At 42.4% G+C, this 19,337-nt stretch overlaps 1 protein-coding gene across 1 annotated transcript in view; it reads left to right on the forward strand.

Moving 5' to 3' along the window:
• NCBP1 (nuclear cap binding protein subunit 1) overlaps nucleotides 1-19,337 on the forward strand; it is a 2,903,332-nt gene that overhangs the window by 2,453,938 nt on the left and 430,057 nt on the right. Inside the window, exon 22 of the mRNA XM_044060340.1 lies at nucleotides 18,973-19,087. Within this exon, the coding sequence (XP_043916275.1) occupies nucleotides 18,973-19,087 (115 nt within the window). The remainder of the gene's footprint in view (nucleotides 1-18,972; nucleotides 19,088-19,337) is intronic.

The raw sequence follows: 19,337 nt of genomic DNA on the forward strand, positions 1-19,337 counted from the left end.
TGTGGGCAAACTCGTTCTGAGGTCAGGTAGGGTTTGCAGGGGATTATGGGTAGGGGGAGGAGCTTGGAGCTCAGATCTATGCTGTTGAAAACTGCCAGCTTGGATCCGAAGACCCATAGGTTGCTGACAAATGAAGTTTACCTACTCAGATGGAACGTTATGGTGAGTACATAACTTCTTATTTCACTGAATTCCTTGCTGGAAATGACTCTCAGGGAGCAGATGAGATTTTAGTTTTTGTTTTTATTTTTCTTGTTTGTGGGCTGTTGTCATGGACTTCCAGTAGGACACATTCAGGTGGTTAGGGCAGGATGGGCAGGAACACAAGCTAAGAACCCATGGACTAGAATATCCGAATGGCGACACAAGACTTTTGGTGGTACCTGGCAATAAAAGGAGACTGTCCATCACTGTACGAAGTACTACAACAAACTTCTCAGGATGATATAGCATGATCCTCGGATGCAAGATGCCCTTGGCTAGTAGTTTCAGCTTGGTTTTCCACGATGCACCTTAGTGTTTACCTAGCCCTCTGGTTTAGAGCTGCCATTAAATGGCACCCGGAGTAAACCTATCACTTCAGTAACTCACAAAATGGCGAATATAGAAATAAACACTTGAAAATCAAGATTTTAAATCAAAACTAGTTTATATGGAGCTGGTTTTGTTTTTGTTGTTTTCTTTTTTGTTTTTTTTACCCTGGTACTTCCCACTTTTAACATATTAATATCAAGACCTCCCAGTCTTTATCACGTTCTTTCCTTCTGATTCCCATTTTCCACAGGAATTCTGTTTGTTTCTGGAGACTTCCTTTTTGAATGTTTGTACACTACCATTTTTATTTTATTTATATATTTAACATTTGTTTACTGGGAAAGTCCAACTGGACACAGGTCCTTGTTTAGCAGAGGCCCGGGAAGAAAAGCTCCACGAGTAACAGTAAATTTTCATGCACACATTACAATAATCAAAAAGTATTTTTCTCATCTCTTTCTATATTAACTATTCATTGTTGAGACTCATCTGCCTGTCACCTTGGCATAAGCAAGTCTTCAATATATATCTCCATTTGTGCCTTGGGTTTTCACATTCTTTTCTTTATACAGTGTTTTTGTAACATTCCACAATATTTATTTGTAAGGATCTGTGGTTAATTTTCTTGTCATAGGCTACCTATGTTTAGTGACAACTCTTCAACTTTTTTGTTCATGAAGTCGTTTGCTAAACGTTTTTGTGATCTGGCATTGTCAGCAAATACTTGATCTGATGCTCTTCGTGTCATTATTCATCACAGATGGGTCTTGGATCCGATTTCGGCTCCGAGCTGGCAACTTCTCATACAGATCTAGAGCTCAAGCTCCTCCCCTTTCTATAATCCCTTGCTACATTTTAACCCTCTGATCTCGCTTGCCACTGAAATGCTTTAAAAGTGGTCTAGGCCCAAGCTTAGCAGTTTTCGGGTAGGTGTTCTTATTTCTTGGTTTTCTGCTCTTTTTAAAGTGCCTTTCTATCCTTAACTTGTTTGTTTATAGTTTTATTGTATTACCTCCCCCTACCAGTTAGATCTTTTCACTTTAGTTAGGTTTCTCCTCCCCTCTTACGGTGCTTGACACCTCATGCCCTTTCCTTAAAGTAGTTTCCACAAAAAAAAAAAATCTTTCTACCCTTGCTTTCTTCTTAGTGAGAGTGTTTTATGGCTGGTGTGTTTTTTTTCCCTTAGGATGGCTGAAAAGCCTTCAGGGTTTAAAAGATGCTTCTTGTGCGGCTGGAAGATGCCATGCTCCAACTCGCACAAGGATTGTCTGTATTGTTTATGGTCGGCACACCTTGAGGTTGAATGTGACATTAGTGCCACATTCAAACCCCCAGGGCCCTCATAGAGTGGTGCCACAAGCTTTTACTGAAAGGCTTGGCTCAGGGAGGTCCTCTGCTTTCTGAACCCCCTTCCTAGCCCACATAGGAGCCTAAGAAGAGACCTCCTCCTCCCTTGCGGGGGGTCCTCCTCTTCTCTTCCAAAAAAGATGAGGCTCTCTGATCGCAGATCCCCAGATCCAAGCCCAGCCTCTTCGACTTCGGATCCGAGGACTGCCATTCTGAGAGCTTCGGATCATACTCTCTGATCCAAGGCCTCAGCAGAGCTGAGGACTTCGGATCCGAGTAGGAACAAGCCAACCCCAGGTCTGACCAGTTTGTCGGATTTGTCTGGTATGCCCTCCAAACCTTTGGATCCTACCAGGTTGTCGGATCCGACAGTTCTGTCTGATCCCATTGTCGTTGAGAGTACCCCTTCTCTGTCCTCCATGTGGTCGGACCAGAGTCATTGGAGCCATTCTCCTCCTCGGTGCCATAGGACTGCAGGATCCAAAGTCAGATCTCCAGCAAGATCTGGCCACTCTTCAGCTTTGTCCAGATCCTCCAGAAGTCTCCTTATCTTGGACATGGGATAGGATGATGAGGAGTTTCCTCAAGGCCAAAATCTATTTGGGTTTGCTGCCATTCCCTGTTCATGTGGCTAGGGGGAACCCTCCCCATCCACAGGTCTCTGCTCTTCTCTTCCAATGCAACAGGTTTGGGAATGTCAGGACCAGGAGATTTCTAGTGAGAGGCAGACAGTGTCAGTTAACACCCCCCCCCCCCCATGTTCATCGTGTTTCACTGTTGCAGTCATTACACTTGGGTTATCCTGCTGGCAGGCTACCCACAGTCAGCCTGAATTCCAAAGTCTAGGTCCGGCGTCGGTTGCTGTCGCCTGTTCCCTGACGTCAGTGCGCCAGGGGTATAAAAGATGCAACCGACGCCATTTTCTTCGGTCTTTCTTGCCGCGCAGTGCCCGAAGCAAAAGCAGTTGGCAAGTGCCGGTCGGCCGACTCCTGAGATTTTCGAATTTGAATTTCTGATCCGAAGTCTTCAATAAAGCTAAGTACCCCGTTGGGGAAACTTTTTCTTGCTCCAGACCGATGTCAGTAAAAGTTAACAATTGTATTTCTTGTGGGAAGCAAATACCTCATAAGGATTTTCATTCTTATTGTATTCCTTGCCTAGGCCCTGACCACGACGTTGCTAGTTGTCGGTTTTGTGCTAGATTCAACCAACGCACTATTAAGTGTCGGTTCGATTTTGCTTTACATTATTTTGGCTGTAGGTTTAACAATATAATGCCGTTGGAACAACCGACGACCGGAGTTCAATAAAGCGCAAAGACAAAGAAAAGGACAGGCATCCTAGGTCCAAAACCGACGACGAATCCTCTTCTAGGCCAGTCACCAGTTCCCAGTGAGGAGCTTTCGCAGCCCCTGACGCCCGCTACCTCAGAGCCATAGGCAGCTGTCGACTCCCATGTGGAGCCAGCTAGGCCTCTGGATACTCAAGTTAATGGACACTCGGAAACTGTTCCCTCAGATGGGTCCAGAGCCTCTGAGCAGGCATCGGCTTCTGAGGGTGTTTTCAGACCTACACAGTTACATGTAAAGCCTACTTCAGCTTCCAAAGCAAAGACTAAAGCAGTTCTACAGACAAAGAAACAAGTACAGCATTTTCCTGGACAGACTTCCATGCCTAAAAAACAGATGCTAAAAATGGCTGAAGACCTAATTACCTTGATCAGGGGTTTCCATCCCCCTCCTGACAAGAGGCCTAGGCAAGAGACAGAATATGAATCTTCAGATCAGGTTTCCATTTCCTCAGACTCCTCTTCTGAACAGGAATACTCTCTTCCTCCTTATGAGGATTCTGATGCTGAAGAATCTATCCCTTCAGCCTCTCCGCCTGAGGATTTTCCTTTTGGGGAACCCCTGCAAACCATGAGGGAGCACTTTCACTGGGAGAGTCAAGACTACTCAGAATCTAAGAAAAGGCTTAAGAGATTTTCTTTTATTACCTCAGCACAGGCCTTTGGCTATTCCTCCTGTGTTAGACATTGTAGATGTATTTTCAGAGTCCGGCCTTTCCCCTGACCCTTTACCCCCTGCCCCTGTTAAACAAGACAGATACTACAGGGTTCCAGATTTACATAAATTTCTTTATAAAAACCCTGCTGCTGACCCAGAAACTATTTCTCAGGGTCCTAAAGGGGTCAAGGCTTCTACTGCAAAAAACCCTATCCCCTCTGATAATGATTCAAGGGCGCTAGACAGATGGGGAAAAAAAGGTTTACACTTCTGCTACTTTGGCTGTCAGGGCTTTAAATTGTCAATTTCATATGCTTAAATATCAGCAATACTTAATGTCACTGCTAAAACAGAAAATGTCAAATTCTGATTGTGCAGAAAATAAGGAAATGCAGGATTTATTGCATGCAACTGAACAAGTGGGAAAGCATACATTGCAATGTGGTTTTGATTCTCTGGAGGCCTCTTGCAGGGCTGCAGTTACGGGTTCTGTCATTAGGTGGCATGCTTGGTTAAAGGAACAGAATCTGCCTGATCATGTTAAAGCAAAATTAGTAGATGCTCCATTGCAGCATGATACCTTATTTGGTGTTAAAGCAGAGGAGGTGTTGAAGAAAATGGAGGACAAAGCGAAATCTATGCAAACAGTAAAGGGTTTCTTAGAGGTACAGCCACCCAGATTTAGCAGGAACTGGCCTACAAAGAATTGGTCCTTTCCAGTGTCAGACAGGCCACAAAGAGGCAGATCCCAGCCCCAGGGCTCATACAGGCCTAAACAGTGGGACGCTTCTACCTCCAAAAGCGGAGAAGACAAATCACAGCCATACAGGAAATAGTCCCAATGACTTTCCTCTGCCAGCACCAAACACTTATCTTTTGGCAGCCCCCTTAGGGGGAAAACTAGCACTTTTTTCTCAAAATTGGCACATGATCACCCTGGACAAATGGGTTTTAAATATAGTGTCCCAGGGCTACAGGTTCCACTTTCACACCCTGCCAAGGGCCGAAGGTATGCCAGACCGGCCACACAATCAATGGGCAGAGGCACAAAAACATGTTTCATCCCTCATGGCCATGACGGCCATTCAGCAAGTACCACAGCAAGAGCAGGGGCAAGGAATTTTACTCAAGACTTTTCTTGGTACCCAGAAAGGACAAAGCCTGGAGACCAATACTGGATCTGTCTATTCTAAATACATTTCTGGACATCCCAAAATTCAAGATGTTGACTCTGCAGCAGCTTCTGCCCATGCTGGGCAAGAAGGCTTGGCTTGTAACTTTAGACCTAAAAGAGGCATACCTGCATATCCCAATCAGACAATCTTGCAGAAGATACCTCAGATTCATAGCTGGCTCAATGCACTACCAATTCTCTGCACTGCCCTTTGGTTTATCTACTGCACCCAGGGTCTTCACAAAATGCCTGGCACCAGTAATTGCATTTTGCAGACAGAGGAATTCAAATATATCCTTATTTGGGCGATTGCCTCATTCAAGCAGAGAACAAGGACATTCTACTAAAGCATCTGGCTTTTGTAAAAAGATTACTAATTTGCCTAGGGTACACAGTAAACAAAATAAAGCAAAACTAATACCCTCTGAAGAGATAGTATTCCTGGGTGCAAGCTTTAATACAACTGCCCAGATGGCTTATCTCACGCCAGACAAACAAAGGCAACTTACTTCTTACTTCAAAATGTTGGTAACAAAGGCCCAGTTATCTGCAAGAAACATTCTGCAGGCTTTGGGTTTCATGGAATCCTGCATTCTGCTAATTCCATATGCCAGACTGCATATGAGGAAACTACAGTGGTATCTAAAAAGTGTTTGGACTCAACATTGTCACAGTCTGGAAACATTAGTTACCCTCATTCCTTGCCTGCAACAGGAGTTTCGATGGTAGGCTCAGGCCTGTCATGGACAGCCATTCACCCTACCCACAGCCAGGCAATCAATAACAGTTGCATCAGATTATGCCTGGGGGGCCCCCATGGCAGGAAAATGCATTCAGGGCACATGGCCCACAAGCCAAATGCATCTTCATATCAATCAAAAAGAGATGCTGGCTGTTCAAAATGCCCAGACAGCTTTCAAGGATCTACTTCATCCAGGACAACTACTGATAAAGGACGGACAATACTACAGTCATGTGGTACATAAACAAGCAGGGAGGCGCACATTCCTACCCCCTCTGCAGACAAGCCATGACTTTGTGGGACACAGCACTGACTTGTCAAGTACACCTGCAAGCACAATTCCTGCCAGAAAAGAAAAATACTCTGGAAGACGAACTAAGCAGAAACCTCACGGATCCCCACGAGTGGAAACTGGATCCACAAGTCTTCAGCATGATAAAGAAATGGGGATGCCCAGACATAGATCTATTTGCTTCCCCTCACAACTGCCAACTACAGAGATTCTGCACAAGGACTTATCACAAACAAGCATGGAAAGTGGATGCTCTATCATTCAGCTGGAAAGACCTAACAGTATATGCTTTTCCTCTTCTGCCTCTTCTCCCCAAGGTACTGCTAAAGGTCAGACAAGAGAAGCCAAAAATGATTCTGATTGTGCCAGACTGGCCCCGCCAGCACTGGTACCCAATCCTAAAGAGCTCGTCTCAAGGACCAGCTTGGAAATTGCCTCTAATTCCTCACTTACTGACCCAACAAAACAATCCGATCCTGCACAGCCACCTCAGAACCCTAAATCTGGCAGCATGGCGAATAATGTAGCCATTCAGAACACACCTCTCTCTAAAGCAGTTATGAATGTCATTTTGGAGGCCAAGAGGCCCAGTACCAGAAAATCTTATGCAGAAAAATGGAAAAGATTCTGTGCTTGGAACCAGTCACAAGGAATTGACACGTTTGTACCAAATATTCCTCAGATTTTACAATACCTAACTGAGATGCTGGACAAAGGCCTTTCCTTTTCATCAATTAAAATCCATGACTCTGCTATTTCAGCTCATTACAATACGGAACCACCTATTTTTTCACATCCGTTGCTAAGGCAGTACCTCAGAGGGTCCAAAAACATAAGACCCCCAAGGAGAGCACCAATACCTGCATGGGACCTCAATTATGTCTTGGAAAAACTCACACTGCCGCCTTTTGAGCCAGCCAATACAGCCGAAATAAAGTTCTTATCTTGGAAAACAGCTCTGCTCCTAGCAATAACCTCTGCAAGACGAGTTTCAGAGTTACAGGCACTCATGGCTGTGGAACCTTTTATCATCTTCCATCAAGACAGGGTTTCTCTGAGAACGAACCCGACATTTATGCCTGAAGTAGCGTCCAATGTGGCCCTTAACCAAACCATTCATTTACCTACTTTTTATCCAAACCCACAGAATAAGGGTGAGAGACTCCTGCATTCTTTGAACATACACAGACAGCTACGCTTCTACTTGGACAGAACTAAAGCTTTCAGAAAGACTGAGCAACTCTTAGTGGCATATGCTGCAGGATAACAAGTAAAGGCTATCTCAAAGCAGACTATTTCAAAATGAATAGGCCACTGCATTCGTTTCTGCTATTCACAACATGGCAAATCAGTGCCTAAGGGCATTAGACCACATTCAACCAGAGCAGCAGCCTTCCTCAGAGGAGTACCAACCAAAGACATTTTAGAGGCTGCAACCTGGAGTTCAGTGCACACTTTTACCAAGCACTACCACATACCTCTCTACTCTAAATCCAGAGCAGGCTTTGCCACTGCAGGGCCTCATAGCCTCTCCTAATCCTATTTAGATCCAGCCACCCAATCTCAGCTTTGGGATTCAACCCAAGTGTAATGACTGCAACAGTGAAACATGAACATAGTACAGTTGTGTACCTACCATAAATGTAGATGTGTATTCACTGTTGCAGTCCAGGTTACCCACCCACCATCCCCCTTTTCTTTGCTGGGACTTATCTGTACTTCTCTATCCTATGCAACCTATGTGGTGTATTTGCTTGTAGATGAAGGAAATGCTTATTTTAGTGCATGCATACTTATTGGCATAATTTTTAGCCTACCTATTTGGGGGCACCTGACATCTGTGGCAAGAAAAACTTAAGAAAATGGCGTTGGTTGCATCTTTTATACCCCTGATGCACTGACGTCAGGGAAGAGGCGACAGCAACCGACGCCGGACCTAGACTTTGGAATTCAGGCCAACTGCAGGTAGCCTGCCGGCAGGATAACCTAAGTGTAATGACTGCAACATTTATGGTAAGTACACAACTGTACTTTCTCAACACCATCAGGGTCCCTGGTTAACTCTGTTCCGCAGCCCTCAGGCCAGGGTGGGCCTCTTCTCCAAGGGTTCGGTGTGAATTCCCTGGGGTGGGTTCGAGTCCAGATTTTTTTAACTGCTCCCTTCCCTTAGGGGCTTTGGTGCTGGACACCACTGGGCCGGTATTGTGTGGGGGCTTCAGTGCTGCATTGGGGTCCCTTCTCCCTTCCCAGGTGGCCTCGGCCACTGGGGATGGGGGGTTTTCTTCAAGTCCATCGCCCTTTTGGGCAGTAAAGAGAACTTTTTTCAGTATGGCAGTTACCTCTGCTTCATTTCAAGGTCCTCCGCAGCCTTTCTCTGGATTGGTGCTGAGGCCTCATCATCCATCCAGGGTCAGCCCTGCCATGAGCACGTTCAGACGAATGTTGTCCCACTTGGGTACCCATCTCTTCTGAGTCCTTCCCTGAGTCCACTGTAGAGGAACTCCCTTGGAAGAGAACGTGTAAGAGGGAGACACTTGGACTCCTGCAGAGAGTCCCTCACCAAGGACACAGATTTTGAGGAGGGAAACGGGTCCCCCAGAATTCCACCTGAGGAGATTTCCTTCATGGACATCCGGGAAGCTCTGAAACAGAGACGGATGGTCTTCCCTATCCCCCCGTCTTTGGAAGAGTCCATATTCCTGAAGCATTCAGGATGGGCCCATCTTCTACCTGGGCCCCCCCCCCCCCCCCCCGATGAGCTTGTAGACCTTATCACCAGCAGGGCTTGGAAGGAGCAAGACATGGGGGAACCTGTGCCCAAGAAAGCAGATAAGTTCTTCATTCTTCCTAAGGATAGGTCTTTTTGGAGCAAAGGGGTCCCTGTCGATGCCATTGTGGTGACTGCTGCTACCAAGAAGGAGCTAGCTGAGCAAAGCTCCCTCAGTCTATTCCCCGAACAGGGAGTCTTGGGCGATTGACCATTTTGGAAAGTGTGTATTTGCCTCAGCTAATTTTGGTCTGAGAGCAACTAATTACTTGGCCCACTTTACCTGGCTTCAGAGGGATTTGGATTCAGATCTTACCACTTCCCTGTCAGCGTTGTTGCCTTTAGAGAGCCTCAAGGTAGTCTCGCTGAGGCTCTCCACTCTCACGTCTTAGACCCTTAACTTGATGACGTTGGATGTGGAAGATGCATATCCTTATATTCAAGTAAGACCAGCTCAGATAGTATTAGGGATTCCAAGTGCAATATTCGCACCTTTATTTTGTAACTGTTGCATTTGATCTATTCACAACTGTCACTCATCCCTGTCTAACATAGATGACAAGGAGACGGTATTTAATTTAGATGCTTTAATACATAAAAACACATCAGAGTGGATAGCAGCATCAGAAAATATAAGCAAGCTGATTAACATACAGACATACATGCTTACATCTCAACAGCTTACTACAAAATGGCAGTCAGGATTGCACGTGCTCAGTATTTATACACTTGTGCAAGCCCTTGGATAGCTTCTTAAAGGTACATACACACTCATTGATCTACGTTCACCCTCTTAAAGACTGCCCTAAGTATAAACAACATTGGAGTTAGCCATTAGAAACAAACACAATGTTCATGCCCAAGTTGCCATGTGTCTATTACATGGTCTAGAGATACGACCGGATAACAATCTGAACTGAATTTAGCAACAGGGGCAGTCTTCGGTGAACAACTCATATCCAGAACTTCTGGATTTATCACAGGAATGGGAATATTCTCTGGAACAGAAAGACTGGACAACTCACTCTGAGTTGGTCTTTCTCACAGGCTGTGTGCTGTGGTATAAGCTCAGACACTGGCATCAAATGTTTCTGATTCTGCTTAAACTCTACTCCTTTTGATTCCACAATGTACGATCTCTGTTCTGGGCAAATATTCTTCACACCTCCAGTCCGATCATAACCTTTGGACATTTGCATCCTTACCACTTCTCGTAATGGATTGAGTGGTTTGCTGGCTTTGTCGTAGTAGGACTTCTGGGTTAAACGCTTCTTCAACAGATTGGTTTTCGCTGACCTGTTATTCTTAACACCTGGACCCAACAATTGACTACTGATTGGTAATGTCGTTCGAGTTTGCCTTGGCAGAAGTCACCGAGTAGGTGAACCAAGATGTTTATCACAAAGAATGTTTCCAAAATTCAAGAGATTCAGGAAACACTATCTCATTTTGACTTCTCTAGTAATTGTTTTGCACTTTGAACTGCACGTTCTGCCAAACCATTTGACTTCGGATACTCAGGGCTACTCATGACATGAGTAAAGTCCCATTCTTCAGCAAATCTTTTGAATTGCTGGCTAATAAACTGAGTGTCGTCATCAAAAGTAACTTTGTGCGGACTACCATGGGCTACAAAATGACGCTTCATCTTAGTAATGGCAGTACTGTTCGCTAGATTAGGAAGTAGGTCAATCTCAAAACAATTAGAATAAGAGTCTGCTAACTCCAAATAATGTTGATCATTCCACTCGAAAATGTCAGTGGCTGCTATTGACCAAGGTAGTTCAGGAATGTGGTTTAGGTGAAGTGGTTCTTTCTGTTGATGCGGCATTGTATTGTTACACACGGAAAAAGGTAAAAGTACTTTCTCAATGTCTTGTGACATAGAAGGCCAAAATACTAGACCTCTCGCCCTTCTTTTGGTAGAGTCGGCTCTAGAGTGGCCACAATGCAAGATAGTAATGTACTCTTGTTGCAAGGACGCTGGAACAATCACTTTCGGACCTTTCATAATACCTTTGTCAGACAAAATGTCATCTCTGTATGGAAAATGAGGCTGCACTTCTTGAAGTAAAGTAGATTCTTTTGATGGCCATCCTTGATAAAGTGGTTGAGCCTTTGTAAAACTGGATTTGTGGCTGTGTGGTCCCTCAGCTCACCAAGACGTCTGGAGGAAATATTTCTCACTTCCATTACTTCAAAATCAAGGTTCTCATTCTCATGCTGTTAGTGGTGTTTCTGGGCGATCTGGACAATGTATCAGTAAGATAAAGCAGTTTTCCTTTCTTGAAGACGAGTGAAATTATACCTTTCCAATCTCAACATTATGCGTTGTAATCTGGCTGGAGGTGAATGCACAGGCTTTCTCAAAATACTGACTGATCTGTTTCGATCTGGATAGGTCTGCCATAAACACAATCATGGAACTTCAAACATGCAAACACAATTGCCAAAAGCTCTTTCTCTATCTGAGCATATTGCATTTCAATTTGGGCAAGAGCTGTCGATGCATAGGCAACAGGTTGACCCTCTTGTAGAATGATAGCACCTAGACCAAATCTCGAAGCATCACATGAAAGAGTAACTGGCTTGTGAACATCATAACATCTGAGAGTTGGTGGACTAGCAATTCTGTGTTTCAGGACATCAGATGCTCTTTGGTATTGCTCTAACCAAGACCAGGATACATCTTTATGTGCCAGCTCTCTGAGTGATGCTGATATTTGACTCAAGTCTGGAATGAACTTGCCTTGGTAGTTAACCATGCCAAAAAAATGTTACAGGGATTGAACTTTGTCTGGAGCTGGCATTTCGAGAATGACAGTTTGCTTAGAAGGGTTTGTTCATAAGCCTGAACTGGTAAGTAAATCACAAACACAAGTAACCTCTTGTAGCCTGAATTTGCATTTCTGTGGATTGAGCTTAAGATTCACTTGACATGCTCTTTCCAGAACTTTTCTGAGGTTTCTGTCATGCTCAGCTTCACCATTGCTTCCTACTAGTATGACATCTACTGTAATAGCACAAGGATACCCAAAAAAAAATTTGCTCCATTGCACGTTGAAAGATTTCACTTGCAGAATTTATCCCAAATGGCATTCTTAAAAATCTGTACCTGCCAAATGGAGTACTGGAAGTAGTCAGCAATGATGATTTCTTGTCAAGCTGAATTTGCCAAAATGAACTATTTTGCATCTAAGACAAAAAAAAAACAGTGGCATTTGGTGTCAGAGCTGCGTCGACTTCGACTGTGCACATTGGATGGTAAGGTCTTTTTAGTGCTTTGTTCAAATCTCATGGATCAATACATATTCTGATATAATCTGAGCTTTTCTTATGAGCTACCAGCCTACCACCGTGGAAGATGCCCATTCAGGAGTTGACGAACCTCCTGGACAAATCACACCTTGTTACACCATTATATCTAACTCTGCTCTGAGACTGTACTGCATGGCTATTGGAACTTTTCTAGCTGGCCTGATAACTGGACTGACATTTGGATCTAACTTCATAGAGTACACAACTGGAAGCTTCCCTAGTTTGTCTTCAAAAAGATCAGCATAGGTAGAAAAAATTGTACTGGATGAAATTAGAGTAGTGGTCTTTTAAGCTAACATGATGTGCTTCCTTGTTAAATGAAAGCAGTCCCATTTTCAAACTGTCTGTGAGCCCTAGTAATGAATGGACATGCCTCTTGACCACATAAAATAACAAGTCGTAACATCTCCCAACAGTGTAACTTGAAAGCATCACTGAATCTTCAGTCTGAATTTCTTCACCACCATAAAAGCAACAAGCTTCGCAGACTTTTCCATATCAAGCCTTTCACCGTGACAGACTCTAGCAAATGTCGCTGCTGACATAACATTGCACTTGGAATCTGTATCAGCTTTGAGCTCTATGGGTTTGCCATTCATCCGAACAGTACAAAGTACTTAATTCTTTGCCCTGAAATTGTTTCATGAAGCACTGGCACATCACAAACCTAGAGTAGGGTTGCAGCTTTCTAATTGATCAACTCATTTCTTAAAATGTTCTCTTTTAATAAAAGAATGTGTGCCCTTTGATTTACAGAACCTTTTGAAATGATTCCATTTATTGCATTTGTGACAATGCTGACCAAATTCACAACATTTTTCCCTTTTAGATTCATGATTTCCGCCACAATTACGGCAGTTGGCAATGAAACTGGATGGGGGGGGGGGGGGGGCATGCTTTGATTTTGCTGACTCACTCTCGTGCTTCACTGAGACTGTGTGAACTCTAGAATTTGCTGGGAAACTCTGGGGTTTACCACTGAATGCTGCAGGGACTACAGTTGCTGTCATATGCTTGGGCCTGTTTTTTTAACCACGTGGTGCATACTATCAGCATGAGCTGTAGAAGAGACTGGAAGTATACATCTCTCATTTGTAAGCATATTTGTGTACTTTTATGTGATCTCATATATCTGACAAATCTCTGTGGCCTTATTCAAAGTTAAGTCAGTGTCACAATGTAAAATCTTTCTCACATCATCTTGAATACCATACACAAGTCTGGTTTTTATCAGCTCATCCCTTAACTCACCAAATCTGCACATTTTAGCCTTGTTTCTCAAGTCAGTTATATATGCTGCAAAGGTTTTGCCAAGCTTTTGATCCCTTGTGTAAAATAAGTGCCTTTCCATTGTAACATTTGTCTGGGGGTTACACAATTCTCTAAATTTACGTTTTAAGCACTCTGGGTCCTCCCTTGATTCAGGCAGTACAACAATATGACTGTTTCCCCCTCTCCTGTATAGACAGTAGTTGCATACACAAATGAACACTCCCTTTCAGTAGCTTCTGAATCAGCTAAATTAAGCAGAATAAATGCCTTAGTATGATCATCTTTATCAGAAAATGCAGCCTGTGTGAAAATGTCGTACTCTTGCTCAAACACACTCCAGTTCTCTGCAGTATTATTGTCAAACACAAGTGCACTGGGTTTTCGAAATCTGTCAGCTATGCCCACAGAGTATGCACAAACACACTGTGAAAATATGGCCATTGTAATTATGTATGAACAAACCATTCCTTGGATAGCTTCTTAAACGTACATACACACACATTGATTTATAACCACCCTTACAGTGTTTACTAAATGTTTAACACCAGTGTATGCACATGTCAGGAAAACACCATATCACCATTTTTTCTGTACCTGGATTATTGTTTTCTAGCTGTCTTGGGTTCAGTTACTACTGCAAATCCAAGTGTGACAGCACCATTAATGTAGCCTGTAGTATTTCTATAACCTTCAGAGTTTCATTTTCATATTCTCAAGCAACATCCTTGGAGGTCAGTATAGGCTGCTTCCAGCTGACAGTTTTGAAGCCTTAGGAGAAATGACGAGACAGACATTAATAGATTTCTCTCTTAGGGGTACTGTCAGTGCCAGTTAGTATTTGAACGCTCTGGGCTGCTTGGCTTCGTCTACCCTTCTATATCCCCATGCAAGACTAGACATGAGAAAGGATTAGTTCATAGGTTCATACTAGGCTATCTGCCCTAGGGAATTTATAAGCCTAGCCAGAGTGTGTTTGGCTTTCGCCACCCATTTTAAATGAATTTTGCTATGCCCTTTTTCGAGGTTAGTATACTGTGCCTCTGTCTAACAGTGACATAGAAGTGATACCCGGGGTAAACCTACCATTTCCCATCCACTTATCAAGATTCCTCTTGAAAGAGAGTCAATGAGGGACTCTGCCTAACCTGGACTGGGATTTTATTCCAGAGTGAAGGGAGCCTCTGGGTTATGAATCTGTCCCTCCAGCATGTCCTATTTATTTCAGTGCTGAGGTTCAAGTCTCTTGAGCGCGTAGCTCGATGGGATTTGGATTTTCTGAGGTGCAGCATGTCCATTAATTCCGGGTTGGACATGGCTTTATAAGTCAGGCACAGATCGCCTCTGAGCAGGCGGTATGCCACTGAGTAGAGCTGGAGTTTCTTTAACCGGGCAGCATATGGCAGTTTGAAACTGTTTATCTTTTCTGAAGAAGTTGCTACATTACAAGCAACAAAAAGCGCTTCAATAAATTGTTTTATTTTATATTTTTTGATTCCTGTAACTTTCTGTGGTGGGTCTTGGTGCTGCTGACTTAATTTTTGTGTTTCAGTAGTTTGTTGGCTTCCTTTTCCTGGTTTATCTGTTTGAGCCCTTTGATCCTCTTGGTGAGGTACTTTTGGGGTCTTTCCAGTTGCTACAGGCGTCTGGTAAGGTACATCCCAAAAGGGGCATTGTACTCAATTATGGGCCTGATGAGGGATGAGTAAAGAGGCACGATGACCTCCCCTGATCTAGATGTGAATCCCTTCATGATTAGGTGGGCTATATAAAATGTTTTTCGAACCACTTTGGCCACGTGGTGTCAAATTAGAGATTGCTATCAACTTGGGTCCCCAGGTCCCTAATTACTTCTTCCGTACTTAATGGATTACCACCTATGTGGTAATTTGTGGGCACACTGTTTTTGCCAAAGGGGATGACTATACACTTTTTGGCGTATAGCTTGAGGCCATGGCTCTGGCACCAGTTGTCTGTTTCTGTGAGGCCCTTTTGTAGGATGCTTGTGTCGGCTGGAGAGTCGATTATGGCGCCCCGTTTGCAGTCATCTGCGAACTTGGTCAGCCACAGTCCTTCCGTGTTAGCCTGTACCTCCGAGAAATATATACCGAACAAGAGAGGTCCCAGGACTGAGCCTTGTGGGATGCCACTTGTAACCGGTTTGGAGTCTGACATGACTCCAGCAGTTCTAACCATGTGGGTTCTGTCCTTGAGCCAGTTTGCAACCCATCTAGTGACATAGGGGTTTATATTTAAGCTGGTGAGCTTATCTATAATGCCCGAGTGGGGTATTGTATCGAAGGCTTTTGCAAGGTGGTCTATTTTGAAGCTGAACATGTTCCAGGAGGGAATTCAATTTCCAGACAGTAAATCTTTTTTTCAGTGTAGATATTGCATGCCTTCTAATTGCATGGAAACAGTAATTCCATTTCCACAGTCATTAAAAAAGATCTGGTGGTTGAAAGATCCAAATTGTTTTTTCATAGGGATGTCATAGATTCCTGTAGAAGTTACTCTGTAGAACCACAAGACTGAGAACCAGAACTGTGACAAAAAAAAAAAAAAAACAGTGCTCAGGAATGAAGGCACTAAGAAAATTGTTTATAATAAACCTGATTGAGTGCTTTTGTCAGAACAAAATCTGACTTATCAGAATCTAATTACCACATACAAAAGCACGCTTATAAAACCCCCTGATTAATCACATGACATTAACCCAATTAAACATCACTCATTTTTAAAGGAAGATCTTAATTGATCTGTAGATTGAACTTCTTGTGAAGGCTTAGATCCTTTAAAACTGTCTACTACCAAAAAAAGTTTTTATCATTTTTTTTATCTGAGCCTCACTTACTCATTTGTCATTGAACATGTCTCTGCATTTTTTACTTGTGTTCCCATACTTTATCATATTGCAGTTAGCCATTATGTTAAGCATGTATAAGAAGCATTTTACATGCAAAGCCCCCAAAGAGAAAGATGTCCCTTTCCTGAGCTTTGATCTTCATATCTAGAAAATTAACTTTACGTCCCTTTGAACCAGCTGATTCACTGAATATTAAATCTGTCCTGGAAAAGCCTCTTTCTCCTTGCATTCACCAGTATGTTCAGCTTCCATTTTTCTATTTAAACTACCAGATAAAGGGTAGTATCTTTTACATACCGTGGATGTTCTCAGACTGCCAAGGTACTCCAGTAGGAAAGTTCAGTCTTTTATGAAGACAGATGTTGTTTTTTCTTTAGAAAAGAGAGAGAAGGCCTGTGTCAGGCTTATTGTATTCCCTTTTGTTATAATAAATGCAAAAAAAAAAAAAAAAGTGTAGTGCTCTGTAGGGCACAGGCCACTAGAGCAGTGGTCTGAAGTTCCCAGCCCAAGGGCCAGGTGCAGCCAATCAGCACTTGTAATCTGGGCTGTGGTTTTTTGCTCCCATCTGACCTACATTTGTCTTAGAGGTGTTTTTTTTTGTTTGATATCCATACCTTGTTGACAAATGCTTGTCTTTGTGTTTCAGATTACCATCATCAGTTCCTGTGTCTGATTGGCTTGGTGGATTGTGGTTATCCTGTCAGTCTATCTGTCCCATGGATAGCCTGTCAATGGTTGGGCTTTTACCTCAGTGTTACTTGCTATTATTACAGTGAGTTTCTCGAGGGAGATAGTGTGGGTGGGTAATATACTTTACAACTAACAGTAGATATTCAGAGAGAGCTAATTTAAATATTAGAGCTTCTCTACTTCCATATAAGAATTGGTATAAAATCAAGGCATATTTAACTTTTTCAAGAGTTTTTTTTAACTAGCTTTCCCTGTATTAGTTTAATAAATATTTTGTTTATATGAGCACTGTGTATTTTCCTGAAGGGAACACCTCCCTGCACAGAGGATTACTGAAGAAACAGCATGCCAGAGCTGCAAACAGGAGTCTCACACCACCTACTTAAGTACCATTGCAGACGAGGCCATTAGCCTTTAATGCATAGAAACAGTTTTGGTAAACTAGCCACTCTAGAGCAACTGAAAGGGTAGGGTAAGCCCATAATATTTTGATGCAGTCTTAGACTGGACTCATAATTATTAAACATATTTAGAAAATGGGTGACCAGTACATTGCCACCCTGATAGGAGAGCAAATGTTCTCCAGTAGGGTATTAATGTAAAGGTAACGCCCACTCAATAGGGTATTAATGTAAAGGTAACGCCCACTCAAAAGCAAGTCCACCACTTCATGTCAACAGATTAAGCTGCTGTGGAGCTCAGACAGCAAAAAAACTAATGGCTGTTTTCTTGCACTCTGTAAACAGTGCTGTTTAGTAAATGTAAAATTAAGAGAAAAGGTAAATTTAAAAAAATGTGTGCGCGCTTGCTTACGTGTGTATGTGTAAGTGAGAGGGAGGGTGCCGACTACCACAAGCAAACCATTGGCACAGATGTATGAAACTCTACAGGTCTGGTATTACTGACTGACTTTAATTCTCAATTATTTACTGAGAAATTAATAGCAGAGCAGCATTGTGCAAAGGTGGGCACATTAAAATGGTGGGAGGGAAAGCTATGATGTCTTACATTTTATTTATTTATTTTTTTTTTTACATGGCACATGTAAGGTTATGTGCACTAACAAAGTGGTTATAATTGGTGTGTGTGCGCGCTGTTCTGTGTATATGTATGAATTTCTGAATGTGTTTCTGTATTTGTTTGTGAGTCTGAATGTATGTGTGTAGTCATTAAATATGAAATATACTTCCTCCAACAGCAATTACAGTTACTAGTTTGAAACATTAGGTACTTGAACTATTTTACATAAAAAAAAGTAAAACATATATAGCAACAAAAAACAAAATAAATACAGAACAATTTAATACATATCCCATTCTCTAAGCACAGTAATGCCCTCCATGGTGTGAATTATGTATAAATAATACCTTTCAAGGAATGTAGAGGCCCTCTGTCGGGCTTCAGAACGCAGTAACACACAAACCCTGTTGGCATTATTGCTTACTTAAATGCTTGTAATTCAAACAGTTTACAAAATATAAATATGTAAGATATAAAAAGTCTATTTGTACAGTAAAGTGGCATATGTAGGTGAAATGTAAAAGTATGGGTGATTAAAGTTATCAGAATTTCAGCATTGCAGTGTTCCTCAGAGATCTACTTTTATACTAAATACATTCAAAGATCTACTGTTATGGCAGATAAGTTCTACAGTTGTATAGTCCTTATACATTTAAAAGGTAAAATCATGGTTGACCAGTAATTGAGGCCACCTACAGGCTCAAAGTCCCGACATGCTCTCCTTGTGTGCTGTTATTCATATTTTGTGATGACTTGGGGCACTGTCAGGAGTAAGCTTCAAAGAAGGTGAGTATCCCAAGGATGGTCTCCTGTCAGATCAGTTTTTTATGGTAAGAACAGGTGTGTTATGTAAGTATTGGATCTCCATCCCATTTGATGTCTAGACTGTAGAGAGTATGTCTTGGGATTTTTTTTACATAATTTTTGATTGATTTTTTTTTTGACAGGTGTTATGTGTGGGAGATTTTGCATTCTACCATTCGTAAGATGAACAAACATGTTCAGAAAATCCAAAAAGAATTAGAAGAAGCAAAAGGAAGGTTGGAAAAACAACACAAAAGAGTAAGTATAAAACTAGACAGTTTAAATAAATGTGATGGCAGTTTTAACAAGTTAGATTGTTTCTATCAGGCACCATATTGTGTTTAATTACATGTATATTAATTTTTGTATTTTTAGTACATTTGAGTTCTGGAATCCTTTTGTTTTCAGGGTAGCTTCATTCAAGCAAGCTTTTATGTATGTATGTGACTTTCTTTAGAGCTGATTAATCCCTGGCAAGCTAAGTTCGTATCATATATTCAGGCATGCA

This window comes from Protopterus annectens, chromosome 2.part0 (genome assembly GCF_019279795.1).
Source record: "Protopterus annectens isolate FY-2018-M chromosome 2.part0, PAN1.0, whole genome shotgun sequence".
Lineage (NCBI taxonomy): Eukaryota > Metazoa > Chordata > Ceratodontiformes > Protopteridae > Protopterus > Protopterus annectens.